Source organism: Halichoerus grypus, chromosome 5, assembly GCF_964656455.1.
Source record: "Halichoerus grypus chromosome 5, mHalGry1.hap1.1, whole genome shotgun sequence".
NCBI lineage: Eukaryota > Metazoa > Chordata > Mammalia > Carnivora > Phocidae > Halichoerus > Halichoerus grypus.
Genome location: NC_135716.1, coordinates 84,612,406 through 84,626,675, shown reverse-complemented (window position 1 = coordinate 84,626,675; position 14,270 = coordinate 84,612,406). Strand labels below are relative to the sequence as shown.

Here is a 14,270-nt window from a genome sequence, read left to right as displayed (position 1 = left end):
AACCTATCCTTCCGCGGGCTGCCCCTGAGCGACGGGGCTGCTGCGTGCTGATACCCAATTACCCGGATGGAATTCAAAGCCGGTCACCAAGTCAGCCAATAGGAGCCAGGGAGATCAGACGTTTTTAATTGAGACTGCACCTGCTGAGAATTAAACAGCCAATTAGAGGCTTCACGGAGTCCTCCCAGCCCACTTCTAGTCCAATTACCGAGGAAGCTTCCACCTCCTCTCTGGGGGATAATCAGCGCTCCCGAGTCTGGGACCGAGGTGCGAGAGCGTGGAGTCACTCATGCGTGTCACCGTTAGCAAAAAATTAGTGCCTTTGTACAAAGCCAGTGCCACCCGACACCCCAGTTACCGTGGGGAAAGCAGCCTTGAGATGGGCGATGCTCCGCCGCTTGTTTCCTCTGTGATCTTTTGCCTTGATTGGTCCTAATACTGTGGCAGGGACTCAGGAGGCATGGAAAACATTTGTTTTTTGTTTTTTGTTTTTTTTTTTTGAAAACCTGAAACAGCTTGGCAGAGGTGGAGAGGTTGAGGGGAAGGAGCTGCTCGGAGGAGTGAACAGACGATGAAGACGGATACGGCAGCAGGAGAGATGGAGAGGGACCCGAGTTTGAGCGCGCCGTGGTAAGGGAGCTACGGGTAGTGCGGGCGTCAGGGGCTCGCCCTTCCCTAGGGATCGAGGGGAACGGGTTGGGCGACCGGCGCAAAGGCACAAGCCAGGGGGCCGTTTCTGTGGAGGGCGGTGAAGGGGGTGGGCTTTCCCAGGCGGCGGTTTCCTTCGGAAGAGGGCATTCCAGCCGCCGTCCGGGACCCGGGACCGTTAAGGACGGTTGGGCCCTGCTCCCGCCGCTCAGCGGCGGGGAGCCTCGCGAGCCGGACCCCGCACCGCCCGCCCCGCATCCAGGCTCAGCCGGGGACGCGGGGTTGGGCGCTCCTGGTAACGTGGAGGTCTTTTGCTCTATCTTCTATCACTCTGTCTGGCTCACGATAAGCACTCAGTGGATGTTGAAGGAACGCCAGATTCTATCTTTGGTCATCTAGGGCGATGCCTTTGGGCCTCAGGTTGTCGTTTTGTATTAATTTTTAAAATGTACATTTTGAATAAGTAATACATACACATTCTACAAAATTCATAGGCATAAAATGTTATTACAGTGAATAAAGTCTCTCTTCCCTCAAGAGGCAACCAGTTTTACCACATTCTTGTAAATTTTTTTCACAAGATATTCTATAGTAAACATGCACATATTGTATGTATTGATATATATATTCTTTACTCAGTCGATAACTTATTATCCGTACTGTTTTTGCAATTTCCTTTTATATAGCCTAGATAGTTTACCATAGCAGCACATGTACCTGCTTCATAGTAAGTTTCACAGTGAGCCTGAGGGATGTATTAAGATATATTTAACCAGTCTTTTCACATTATATTGATACCCAAGTATATTTCATCTGGCTCTTGTTTATCTGTGTAATAAATCCTTAGGGCTGCCAATACTAGATCAAAGAAGTGTGTGCGTTGTTTTTCATTTGGATAGATACAATTTTGCAAATTCCCAAAGACTTTTCTCATTTTCATTCCCTCAGAGATGTTTGAAAAAAAATGTGGTAAAGATAGTATGTATTGCCAAATTGCCTTCCACAGAAGCTTTAAATTCTCTCCCATCAGCAATGTATGAAAAGGACATGTTTGATAACATACTTATGCTTTCTGATTTTTGACAATCTCCTAGTGTAAATGGTATCTTATTGTAATTTTAATTTCCATTTCTTTTTTTCTTTAAAGATTTATTTTAGAGTGTGAGAGAGCGAGAGAGAGAGAGCAAGGAGGGAGGGACAGAGGGAGAGAGAGAAAATCTCAAGCAGACACCACGCTGAGCGCAGAGCCCCAGTGGGGTTCGATCTCAAGACTCTGAGATCATGATCTACGCTGAAATCAAGAGTAGGACACTCAACCGACTGAGCCACCCAGGAGCCCCTAATTTCCATTTAAGTCAGGTTGAGCATCTTTTAATATGTTTGAGTGGCAGTTGTATTTTTTTTTGTAAATTGTTCATATTCTTTGTTCATATTTATATTGGTTATTAGGTCTTAATATTTGCTCTTTGTTCATATATAAGTTAAAAATAGTTTTCGCTTTTCTCAGTTTGTCCTATGTCTTTTTACTTTGCTTATGGTGGTATTTTTGCTATGCAAATATTTTTATTTTTATGTATTTGAATTTGTCACCATTTTTTATTTTTATTTATTTATTTTTTAAAGATTTTATTTATTTGACAGAGAGATAGCAAGAGCAGGAACACAAGCAGGGGGAGTGGGAGAGGGAGAAGCAGGCTTCCCGCTGAGCAGGGAGCCCGATGTGGGGCTCGATCCCAGGACCCTGGGATCATGACCTGAGTCGAAGGCAGACGCTTAACGACTGAGCCACCCAGGCGCCCCTTGTCACCATTTTTTAAATAACTTCTGGGTTTCCTATAATATTTAGAAAAACCTCCTACTAAGATTATTAAGAAATTATCCTTTGTTTTTAAAAATACTTTAATAGCATGTAAACATTCTCCTGGAATTTATTTTGGTGTAAAAGTATGAGATAGAGATCCAACTTAGTTTTGTTTTATCCATGTCTACTTATTGAATAAACCCATATTTCCTCCATTTTTTTTTTTTTTTTTGAATGCTACCTTTATAAGACCCAAATTGCCATATGTATTCAAGTTTGTTTCTGGATTTTTCGTGTTCCATTGATGTCTTTTTTTTTTAAGATTTTATTTATTTATTTGACAGAGAGATAGTGAGAGCAGGAACACAAGCAGGGGGAGTGGGAGAGGGAGAAGCAGGCTTCCTGCCGAGCAGGGAGCCCGATGTGGGACTCGATCCCAGGACCCTGGGATCATGACCTGAGCCGAAGGCAGACACTTAACGGCTGAGCCACCCAGGCGCCCCTATGCATTGATGTCTTTTCAATTCTAGTACCATACTGGTTTTTAAAATTGATGTACATTATGTGTTTTCTCATCAAAAATTTAAAAGTTGATATATAATATATATATAGAAAAGTGCACAGATGAAAAGAATACATCTTGATGAATTTTCAAAAATGTAACACATTGTGTAACCAACACCAGATCAAGAAACAGAACCTTACCACAAGCCCAAAGGTGCCCAAAACCACCCTTGTGTTCCTTCTCAGTCACTACTCCCCTCAAGGGTAAACCGCTCTTCTGACTTCTAATAGCACAAACTAATTTTGCCTCTTTTTGTTTTTTCTATAAAGAAATCACACAGTATGTACTTCTTTGTGTCTGGATTTTTTTGTTTGACATATTTGTGAGATTCAGCCATATTGTTGTGTGTAGTTTTAGTCCATTCGTTCTCATTACTGTGTAGTATATTGCAAGAACATACCCCAAGGTACTTTTTGATTGTGCTGTTAATTTTATTTTGATTGGAACCACATATTGTTAGATTACCCAAGGGAGAATTGTATTTGTGATACAGAATCTTCCTATATACACATCTAAGCCATTGGTGTTCCATCAGAAGTATTTTAAAGTTTTTGTCATACAGACTTTACATATTTCTTGTTAAGATTATTCCTCAGTATTTGAGTGCCTTGATTGCAATAGCCACTTTTACTTTTAAAAATGTAGATGAGTAGTTCAGACCTAAGGAAGAATGTCCATTGTTGCTATAAAAAGTGCAAGCCTGCTTTGTGGACCCATTATCTTCTAGTTCCAATAGGAGGTGGTAGGCAAAAAGGATATGAAGTGGAAGTCCAAAAAGAAGGATTACAACTTAGCCACAGGAGGAATTTCTTAATCAGAGCAGCAGAAAACCAGGTGTAATCACTTTTCCCAGAAAATGTTTGAAGGCGTGTTGCCTTCTAATGAACTTCTAATTGGCTGAGCAGAGAGGTCGGTCAGTAGAAGGGATAGTTTTAGGTGAGAGGGTTCCAAACTCTCAAATCCTATTTGGGATTTGTCCTCTCACGCACCCCTCCAAGAGCCCCAGTCAGGGTTGAAAGATTGGGTTATGAGGCTGGGATTGGGTGAATTGCGATTTCTGTGTCCTCATCTTCAGTTCTGAAGAGTCTGTCCTCCTTCCTTGAAGGGTGTTCTAAACAGGGTGCAGAGTAGGTGGTACCAGTTAATGTAAGGTCTGGGTTTTCCAGAGCATTCAGTGAGCAGGTGTTTCCATTCAATAAGCCAAGCAGGAAAGTGGACTTTAGCTAGAAGGCTGGGCAGTGAGGGGTTCTCAAAGGCAGTAGCCTGGTTCCAGAGCCTTTGCTGCTCACAGAGTGCTCTTCTTGGACAACAGGCAAACAATCCAGGCAAACAGTATTTAACCATCTGGGTTTTTAGAAAACAGCACTCATTTCTCCCTTTGTTGAAGGGGTTACCCCTTCCTCCCCCATGACTCAAGGCTCTGTATCCGAAACCAGCAACCCAGAGGGTGGGCCTTAGTATCAGCAACTATGTTGTGCTGCTCTTTAGTCTTTAGATCAGATTGATGGATTGTGGCGGGTGTCCTCTGCTTCTCTGGCCTCCACCACTCAGCTCTATGTCTTCCTCCTTAATTCTCCTTACAGAGCAGTCTGGAGGAAGAGGACTTGGGAGTCCCTGGTATCAAATGCTCTCCATCCTGAATCACCACCACACTCACTTCTTTGAGCAAAAGTTCCTCCCCACCCCGAAGTCTCCTGCCTCCCCCTGAGAGATAGAAGCTGGTAGGAGGAGGGGAACAGGGGAGGGGAGAGCTGCTCTGATCTGCGCTAACATCCACTCTGTGCCATAGTCCTTCCCAGCCTTTTCTCTGTGCCTATGCTGGACCCCGGAGAGTACAGGCAGGCCCGTCCTCAGCCTTCCCCGCTCCCAAACCCCCACCTGCTGCTTCTCATGGCAGAGCTGCTTCACCTGCATTCCACGGAGCCTGTAATGGTTTCAGGGTGACTGAGGACAATCTCTGAGCATTTTTGTTCATAGCTCACTCCAGGCATTCTCAGAGGGGTCTGTGACTCCAAAAAGCTGTGGATCATTGCCTTGCAGGGCTTGCATCCTTGAATCAGGGATCCAGCATAGCAAAGGAAATAGAGAAATTGGAATATATCAGGAACCAAAATGGGGAGTGTCCAAATGCTTCCCGAGTATCTTGGGGTCCAAGCTTCTCTCAGCTTAGGTGAGACCATGTCTGAAATGGAAGAGAGGAGGGTGGAGGGAGGGAAGGATGAGGTAACCTCAGGAAGGCGCTGTCAAGCAGGGGTGGGCAGAAGGTGGCAAATTCTTCTTGATCTGAAATATCTCATAGATCGTTCTGCCACACTAGAAATTCCCAAGCAACCTAAGATAACCTAAGAGGTTGTTGACGTTAGAACCCAGAAAAGGACCAAGGAAATCTGAAGCCTCCAAAATGTGAGAGCTCTGTTGCTGGCATCCACGGTTTCAGTTCGGTCCATCTGATCCGTGGGATTTCTGCCCCTTTCTGTCTGTCCCTGGGGCAGAGGTGGAGAGGACATTTGGAGAGGGAACTGAGAAAGGGTAACAACCAACCAAACAACCCTCAGCTTCCCAAGTCAGGTACCTTAGTTCCTGAAGGCAGGGGAGGACCAACATCTGGCCTCATCCCCCTAAGAGACTTGTTCTGAGTGGTGGGGTAGAAGAGGACCTGGGTCAGGCCCTTCAGCAGAGAGGCCCTGGGGATGGGTCAAAAGAGCAGGCAATGACTAAAGCAGCACATGGAAGGCATTTGGGTTTTGAGTCCGACAGCCCCGAGTTCAAAAACAGCTCCCTCACTAACTAGCTGTGTGTCCTCGAGCAAATTCCTCCATCTATTTGACCCTGGGGAGAGCCTCTATTGGGTTGCCCCCACCATGGGGACTGTAACAGCCCTGCACATGCGCACACCGCACCAGCACGTGTCCCTGGTTGCATTTACAGGCTACTACACACACACACACACACACACACACACACACACACAGCCTGTACAGTCGCACCTGGGCTGAGGGTAGCCTTCCCAGGCAGGTAGAGAACTGCTTGCTGATGATTGGACAAGCTGTGGAAGTGCTCATCACAGTGACCTTGTCACATCAAAGGGCTTTAGGAAAAACTGTGTAAGGAAAATAAGGGGTGGTAGTGGGCGGTAGCTCCACGGGCATTTTCCGCAGGCTGAATGTGCTTCTCAAGGGCTCCTTTCCCCCCTCTGCCAAGAAGGCCCTTGTCCGTGCCCGGAGGTGGAATGTCTGTAGCTGTGCTGTCCAGTAGAGGGGCACGGGTTACATGTGGCTTTTGCGCACTTGAGAGATGGCTAGCATTACTGAGGAGTGGACTTTTAAGTTTATTTCAGTTTAATTAAGTTAATTTAAATGTTAAAACTGATACTGGATTTAGTTATTGGAAAACTTGTAATATATTTGGAACAACGTAGATGTGTGAATCTACTTTTTCAACAATGAATTTTATTTATTTGTTTTTAAAAGATTTTATTTATTTATTTGACAGAGAGACAGCGAGAGAGGGAACACAAGCAGGGGGAGTGGGAGAGGGAGAAGCAGGCTTCCTGCCGAGCAGGGAGCCCGATGCGGGGCTCGATCCCAGGACCCTGGGATCATGACCTGAGCCGAAGGCAGACACTTAACGACTGAGCCACCCAGGCGCCCCTCAATAATGAATTTTATGAAACCTAAGAACAGCTCCGATCTTTCTGGGGAAAATTTAGTGATTGAACTGAAATGTGCTATAAGTGTAAGCTATACACTGGATTTCAAACACGTAATATGAAAAAATAATGTAAAATATTTCATTATTAATTTTCATATTGATAACATGCTGAAATGATAATAGTTTGGGTACCCTGGGTTAAATAAAATATAGTATCAAAATGTAATTGTATCTGGGTCTTTTGCTTTTTAAACGTAATACTAGAACATTTGAAATTATGTGGGTGACTCACATTCTGTTGCTATTGGGCAGTGTTGCTCTAGAGACTCTGAGACTCGGGCAGCTGCATCTTCTGCGCTAGGGCACATCATCTGTCCCCCACTGCCTCTGGGGGCTCCCCAGAGATTTGTCTGCACAGCAATGCTGCTTCTGCCCTCTCCTGCATCGCAGAGTGGGCAACTAGAGTAAGAACCTCTAGTACTAGACCTCCAAGTCTCAACCTAGTGAGCTGCGGGTAGAAGATCTCGGAGAAGAAAGGGCTGTGCCAGCGAAACCTTTCCGGTGCCTTATAAACTGGAGAGGGGAGGTTGCCAGGATGTAAGAGAATTGTGTGGGGGTGTGGGGGTTGGGGGTGGAAGCGCAGGGATACCGTTTTCTCAAGATTGTTGGGTTTTCCAGCCTCACTCTCCACCTGCTGGGTTCTCACCTCTGGTCCACTCCCATATCCTCACTGGGCCCCACTGAAGAGCTTGCCTGCTGGTCAAGTCTGGCTGCCTCCTGGAGGGCACCTGCTCCTCTCCCCTGTTGGGGACAGTTTGAGCGGGGAATCTTCTAATGAGTGGAGTCTCCTCAAAGCAAGGACATGAGCAGCAGGAATCGCTAGGAAGCTCATGATGCTTGCATATTGAGGGATGGTTGGGGGCTCTTGAGGGCAGAGGGGAGCTAAGGACACTGAGCAGATGCTGCTGCAGAGAGGCTCCCCAGGGCCGCATGACTCCCCACTTCTCAGTCCCTCCTCCCTGCCCCTCCTCTCCCTTCCCTCCTCCCCTTTGGATGATGCTGAGGCTGCTGCCTCTCAAATCTCTCCTTTTCTCTGGCCCTGCCTTGCCTTCTATTTGAAGCACACTCAGAGGCAGTCAGCATCTCCTCCCACCCCGCCTCTTTACCTGGGGTCTCTGTTCGGCAGTGACCTCTATCCAGAGACAGCTTCCTACTGGGCTGCACCAAACAGGGAACAAGGGGCACCAGCAGAAATGGAGTGGAAATTAACTAGGCAGCCAGATCCTGCTGCTGCTGCTTCCCTCCCACTTTTCACTACAGTGTGTGGGGCCTCATCCTGCCTGTTTCCTCCAAGCCTGGTCCTGCCGGGTTCTGGGACTCTCCTAGGACAACTACAGATTCTTGCTTTCATTAGGCATTTTCTAGGAGTTCCCTTCATACTCTTCCTCCAGAGCACTAGGGATCTGTGACTGGGAGATCATAATTAGGAGATCCCAACAAGAATGAGAAAGAAGGGAAGGAGCTGGGTGTCCTAGGCTGGGATTTCTGCAGTGGGTCCTCTTGGAAGGTGAAGGACCTCTCCTTCTCCAGCTGCAGAGATACAGAGGACAGGGAAGGGCTGAAACTGAAACAGACTGGGAGTCTCTCCAGAACATCTCTGGGCCTCCTTCTGTGTCAAACCTGTATGTCAGGCAAGCCCATTGGGATACATGCTCAGTGGGCAGGCAGAAAGGATAGGGAGGGAGAGATTTGCTAACAATGAAGGGGGGGAGAAAGAGTGAAATAAACAAAACTCCTGATACCACACTTCGTTTAGGCTGCTACTATCATGGCCATTTGGCAGCAAGTTTAATGATGTGACAGATGGGGCACATATTGGAGGCTCATGCAGACACAGCACCAATGTGTAGTCTGTCCCTCCTCCCCTATTGCACACTCATATCTTCTTAGCCTGAGGTCCTTGGCCCTAATTCCTTGTGCCTGGGAGGGGACAGAGCAGAAAAAAGAGGGAGACTGCCTGGTTGAGGAGCAGAAACTCTGAGAAGCAAGCGGCACTTCCCAGCCTCACCTCTGCAATAATTTTTTTTTTTTAAGATTCTATTTATTTATTTGACAGAGAGACACAGCGAGAGAGGAAACACAAGCAGGGGGAGTGGGAGAGGGAGAAGCAGGCTTCCCGCCAAGCAGGGAGCCCGATGCGGGGCTCGATCCCAGGACCCTGGGACCATGACCTGAGCCGAAGGCAGACGCTTAACAACTGAGCCACCCAGGTGCCCCACCTCTGCAATAATCTTATAACTGTGGTTGGCAGTCTGTAGTGATTGTTAAAGGGTGTAAGTGTGTGCGAACAAACAGACTGGAGCCTTGGGGCTGTTTCCTGCTTTGTGTCAGGGGGATGGGTGGGCAGGGCTGGGCTGACTGTGGATTTGCATCTCCTGCCCCCTGGGACCCTCAAACTGCAAAAGCAGGGGGAGGCAGACCATCGGGAGGTGTCATTAGCTGCTGGCACGATGCGGGCAGGTGTGGGACTAGGTTCTGGTGCAAGCAGCCTTGGTTTTCTTTTTTCTCTTTTGGTATCTGAAGCTGGCTTGGCTGGAATTCCCAATGTGGAAGGAAAGGTCAGAAGAGCTTGGCAGTGACCCGGTTACCCCCAGAGTTCTTATCCCCAGAGGGCCGAGGTGCCACAAAGTCAAAGGTCATGTGATGTTTGACCCGGCCTTTGCCCTTGCTCCAGAGGGCAATGAGGCCAAAGCAGAGGGTCACTGAGGTGAGGAAGGGGAGGAAGCCAACTGCCAGCACCATAGCAACACCTCTGCTGTCCAGGATGAAGGGCCCTGGGATCCCTGGCGTGGTGATATTGGGGTCAGAGAGAGTGCCATTTGGTGGTTCAACTTGGATTACTTCTAGCCAGGTCCTCAGGGAGTCATTCCCAGCAACATTGCTGACCACACAGACATAGGCCCCTCTGTCCTGTAGCTGCACTGAGCGGATCTCCAGCGTCCCATCCTCTAGGACCCTCACTCGCCCAGCCCTTCCCAGCCAAGCCCCCTGAGGTCTCATCCAGGAGACAGTCGGGGCTGGGTCCCCGTCTCCAGAGCAGGAGAAAACAGCATGCCCCCCCTGCTCTGCAATGACCCACCGCGGCCCGGACTTCCGGATCAGGGCCGGCTGGCAAGTGAAGTGCCCAGGAGGTAGGATGTCTGAAAACTCCCTCAGGCTCTTGCCCTGCACGGGCTGTGGGCCGGCACAGGCCGGGGGCGAGGAGCCGAAGTCCAGGCGGCCGCGGCGCCGTAACAGCCAGAGGAGGCGGCAGTCACAGGTCAGGGGGTTGCCAGACAGCCTCAGGGTGACGAGTTTGTCCGGAGAAGGGAAGGCCGTTTCCTCTAGAGTCTGAAGGGCATTGTCCGCCACGTCTAGGAGGTGGAAAGCAGTCAGGCCGTGGAAGGCGTGGGCGGCGATGGAGGTGAGGCCCGCGCCCGACAGTCGCAGCTCCTGGAGCCGCACCAGAGGACTGAGCCTCCGGGCTGGGATGGCTGAGATGGGGTTCTGAGATAGATCCAGGACCCTGAGGAAGCTCAGGTGGTGGAGCGCCTGGAAGGGCACCGAGCTCAGATTGCAGCGGGTGATGGCCAGGCTGCTGAGATTGAGCCCAACCAGGCTCCCAGGCTCCAGAGCCTCCAGTGATGGCCAGTGGTGGATCTCCAGCTCCTTTAGCTGCCCCAGCCCCCGGAGTGCCCCGGCTGGCAGCCTCCCGATATCCAGTTCTCGAAGCCTTAGGGCCACCAGTGCCGGGAGGCGGGCCAGGGCCAGGCCAGGCACTGTGCTGAGGTTGCAGCGTTCCAGCGTGAAGGTGCTCAGCTTGGCCAGCCCTGCAAAGGCCCCTGGAGCCACAAACACCAGGTGGTTGTCCCCCACCTCCAGCTGCTGGAGGCTGCCCAGCTCCCCAAATGCTCCGTCAAGGAACAGGACAATCTGGTTGAGGCGGAGGTCCAGCAGCCGGAGGGCAGACAGGCCCGAGAAGACCCCAGGCCCCATGATCCGCAGCCGATTGCCCTGCAGCCTCAGGGTGAGTAGGCTTTGGAGGCCGTGGAAGGCTCCAGGCTCCAGGGTGGACAGCTGGTTGTAGCTGAGGTCCAGCTCCCGGAGCAGGCCCAGGCGGGAGAGCATGCCCTGCTGAAGCCCCCACAGGCGATTCCCACTCAGGTCCAGGAGCTCAGTGTCCAGTGGGAGTCCCCCAGGCACGGCCTCCAGTCGCCGATGGGCACAGAGCACTGCCCGGGGCTGGGAGGTGCAGTCACAGACAGCAGGGCACCCGCCACAGCTCCCTCCGGGCAGGAGGAGCAGGAACAGGAGAGGGGGCCATGGGGGCCAGGCTCGCTTTGGAGCTGTAGCCATAGCCATTCCCTCTTCAATCCTGGAATAGATGATGATATGGTCCTTTTTGGAAAGTGACTTCAGATGATGGTGACCCTGGACTTCCCTGGGCCTCCTTAGAGGAGAGAGAGATTGAGCTATCTCTCTCGGCATTGCCAGCGAGGACGGTGCAGACCTGGGAGCAACTCTGGTGGACCACCTCCTTGGGGGGCTCCTGGGCCGCCTCTTTGGGGAATCTCGACTTTCCTCCTGCCCCCAGCCCTGGTAATAGGCCAAGTGCTTACTGGCTCATGGAACCCTAGTTAAGTCTGACTTCAGTGGGCAAAGTTTTCTGTGGATGGGACAGGAAGCAAGGAAGTAACTTTGAGTGTTCCTGTAATGCGTTTTTTCTGTATCTGTGAGATCCAGGAATACCTCCGGTCTCTTCTCCCTGATACTTGTTCTCCCCAAGCTCTGCCCTCCCCCTCTCTGCCAACCGTTGTTCTCCCGTGTTATCTGCCCATAGCTTTGTCTAAGGCTCAGGGGGAATCACATCCTTGGAGTCTGATTGGAGTGAGGTCCTCACCTTGACTGAGTCCTCCAAGGGAAACATGCTCAGCTCTGCTCCCTGTACTTATTGCCCCTCTGCCTTTCTCCAGCCTGGCTCAGGGCCTGGGGCCCTGAAGTAGCAAGATCCAATCTCCCCGAAATGCCTGTGTGGACAACAGCCAAGCTGCACCTCAGCCACGGCGCAGATGCAGGGGGCACTTGAATCCCTCATAAGAACCCTAGGGGCGACCCCTATAGATGACACTGGGGTGTGTGAGGGACCCAAGGGATGCCCAAGTTTTGAGTTTTGTTGCTTGGTCCTTAGTCTCAGGCTTCTCTTCTATTCCTCCTCGATGGTGTTTTGATTTAGTCCAATGTGTGAATCTGAGGGAGCTCTCTTGTTCCCTTTGGGCTCAGCTGTCTGAGTGATACACAAGAGACAGACTGTGCGCCGGGGAGGCAGAGACAAGTGCGAGACACCACCTGGCCCGGTGCTGTGGGTGGGAGCATGCGAGCCCTAGGCTGGCACAGCGCGCTCTGGGGGAGGCCGTGTGCATAGCCTGGAGACTGCAAGTGGGTTTCTGGGAACCCAGGGCCTGGGCAGAATCAGGATGATGGTGAGTAGAATGGCCATCGGGGACTGATTGAGGTGCTAGAGGAGAAGGGGCCTGGTAGTTGGTGAACTCACCCTCAACTCACTCTGTTCAGTGTCAACAGGGCATTGAACAAGGGAGGGGAGGTATTGGAATTGGCAAGGGAGGGCTAAAGAGATGAGATGAGAGACAAGTGGTGCTCCCTGGGAGGCAGGCTGCCTGGGTTTCTTTCTAGCTGCAGATCCAGATGGCCTTCGGGGCTTCAGGCTGTCTGGGCCCTGAAGGGTCAGCTTTCTCCCACACGCCTGATTTTCTCCCATGTGGTACTTAGGAGAGGCAGTTTAAGAGATGGTATGACTTCTTCCCATTCAGGGGGATCACATCCCTGGATCCTGACTGGAACGAGGCTCTGCAGCCCTCCTTTAGACGGACGGGCTCTTCTGGCGGCTCTCCTGCTGTGGTAGTGGGAAACTGAAGATCAGAGAGGCAGAGGGATGCAGGACACTGTCCCCAGGCTTGGGGTTAGAGAGAATGGCACGGGGCAGGCCAAGGCTGCTGACCAGGCTCCTCTTGTCCCCAGCCCAACCTAGCAGGTCTCTCTGGCATGTTGAGAGTTCTCCCGGGACAGACGTGTCCCAGTCTCCTTCATTCTCCCTGTGCCTGTTCTGGGAAGTCCACCTGACAGCTAGCTCTTGATCACTACCGCTGCAGTTCCTGCTCAACCTTTTTGCTCCGCATTCAGCAAAAGTGCAGTGAAGCATGTAACCCAGCTTCCCTTCCTCCCATTCCCGTGAGTTTCCTCTTAGTCCCCAAAGCCTGCTGGGTCAGGGGCTGGGGGATCTGGGGACAACCCCTTTTCTTTATTTATAAGGTGGCTAATTTAATCACAAACTTCCCTTGCCAGTCTCCATGGCTACGGGACTGGCTTCCAGCCACTTTTGCAGGAAGAAATGGGTGTCAGAACCACTTCTTTCTTTAAATGGGGTGGGGTCTGGGTCATCTCTTCAAGGAACAGGAAGCTTTCTTCTTCTTGTGTCTATGTGGTAGTCCAGAGACACATCTGAACCTGGATATCCCTTTTTAAGCAGACCCGACGGAGGCATGGGGACCTGCGTGGGGAGAGGGCTGTGGCGGCGGGGGGGGGGGGGGGGGGGGGGGAGGTTTCTGGAATTTCCACACTGAAATGTGGAAAAACCCTTCCCAGAGGTAGAGGAAGCACTGGGGAGATGGTAGAGGTCTCCTTAGAGTCCTTCCCCACAGGGGCTCTGGGACATTTTAGTTTTCCCATGCAAGTCCGGTGGGGCCAGGATAAATGGCTGGCTGGGGGCGGCAGGGGCGGGGGCAGCTGGCGGGGAGGGACAAGAGGGGCACAGACCCTCTAGCCTGACAGGCCCGCCAGTCTGGCCTTGTCTCTGAGAATGTTACAGAGAAGGGCAGCTGCAGCCTCGGGACAGGAGGTGGGGTCGCTTACCGGAGAAGCTGGAGGGCGGCATCAGGTTGGACACTGCATCTGTCCAGGGCTGGGGACCGTCCCGCTGAGGCTGCACCCCGGGGCGGGTGGGGGGTGCTGTACCTCCCGGCGTGCCTCACTCCCCGCCGCCCCCGCCCACTGTGGCCGCTCTGGCTGCTGTGGCCGCTGCTGCCAAGACCGAGGTAGAGAAAAGAGCCAGAAAGCATTTCTCCTTTTTTTTTTTCCTCTCTCTCTTTTTAAACCAGGCGAGAATGAGTCTGCAGCAACCCTGTTGGTGCAAAATAAATAAATAAAGCCACCAGGGAGGGCTGCAGCAAGCACCTCACAGGATGGCGGGGGGAGGGAGCGCAGAGGGAGACTCGGGGGTGCAGGAGGGCTCAGGAGGGAGAGGCGGCCAGCAGCCCGAAAGGGTCTCTCGTGGACATCCTGACTCCCCTCTGGGGAGCTCTGGGGCCAAGCACCTTCCTCAGGGGTGTCAGTCTCCCAGATGCAGGGTGATTCTGTGCAGCCTCTCAATCTAAATGTCCCCCATGGGTATCGTTTTGTGGGGAAAGTTCTCAGTCCAGAACATCTGCTGGGGAGCTTAGTTCGAGACTCCTTTGGTGGGGGTTCCTGAGGAGCACCTCCAAAGCCTCCCTG

At 51.3% G+C, this 14,270-nt stretch overlaps 1 protein-coding gene and 1 long non-coding RNA gene across 9 annotated transcripts in view; one reads left to right on the top strand and one right to left on the bottom strand.

Moving 5' to 3' along the window:
- The first annotated feature begins 88 nt into the window (after nucleotides 1-88).
- Nucleotides 89-14,270, top strand: part of LOC118552380 (uncharacterized) — a 105,054-nt gene continuing 90,872 nt past the window's right edge. For 3 of the 8 annotated variants that reach the window (XR_013447907.1, XR_013447906.1, XR_013447908.1), the window contains exon 1: nucleotides 93-630. This is a non-coding gene — a long non-coding RNA (uncharacterized LOC118552380). Of the gene's footprint in view, nucleotides 631-1,795; nucleotides 2,008-14,270 lie in introns of all 8 variants that reach the window. The other 5 variants (XR_013447911.1, XR_004925508.2, XR_013447912.1 and 2 more) reach the window with 4 other exon arrangements.
- Nucleotides 8,473-14,230, bottom strand: LINGO4 (leucine rich repeat and Ig domain containing 4). Its single transcript, XM_036118773.2, has 2 exons — nucleotides 13,632-14,230; nucleotides 8,473-11,079 (listed from the first exon to the last, which is right to left on the bottom strand). The coding sequence occupies exons 1-2, from the start codon at nucleotides 13,835-13,837 to the stop codon at nucleotides 9,285-9,287; spliced, it is 2,001 nt and encodes a 666-aa protein (XP_035974666.1). The 5' UTR covers nucleotides 13,838-14,230; the 3' UTR covers nucleotides 8,473-9,284.

Bases quoted from the DNA above. Each gene is read 5' to 3' on its own strand.
- LINGO4 (XM_036118773.2), bottom strand. From the start codon at position 13,837: ATGCTTTCTGGCTCTTTTCTCTACCTCGGTCTTGGCAGCAGCGGCCAC. The intron at 11,080-13,631 runs GTAAGCGACCCC...CATCTATTCCAG, and splicing joins GCCGCCCTCCAGCTTCTCCG to GATTGAAGAGGGAATGGCTA.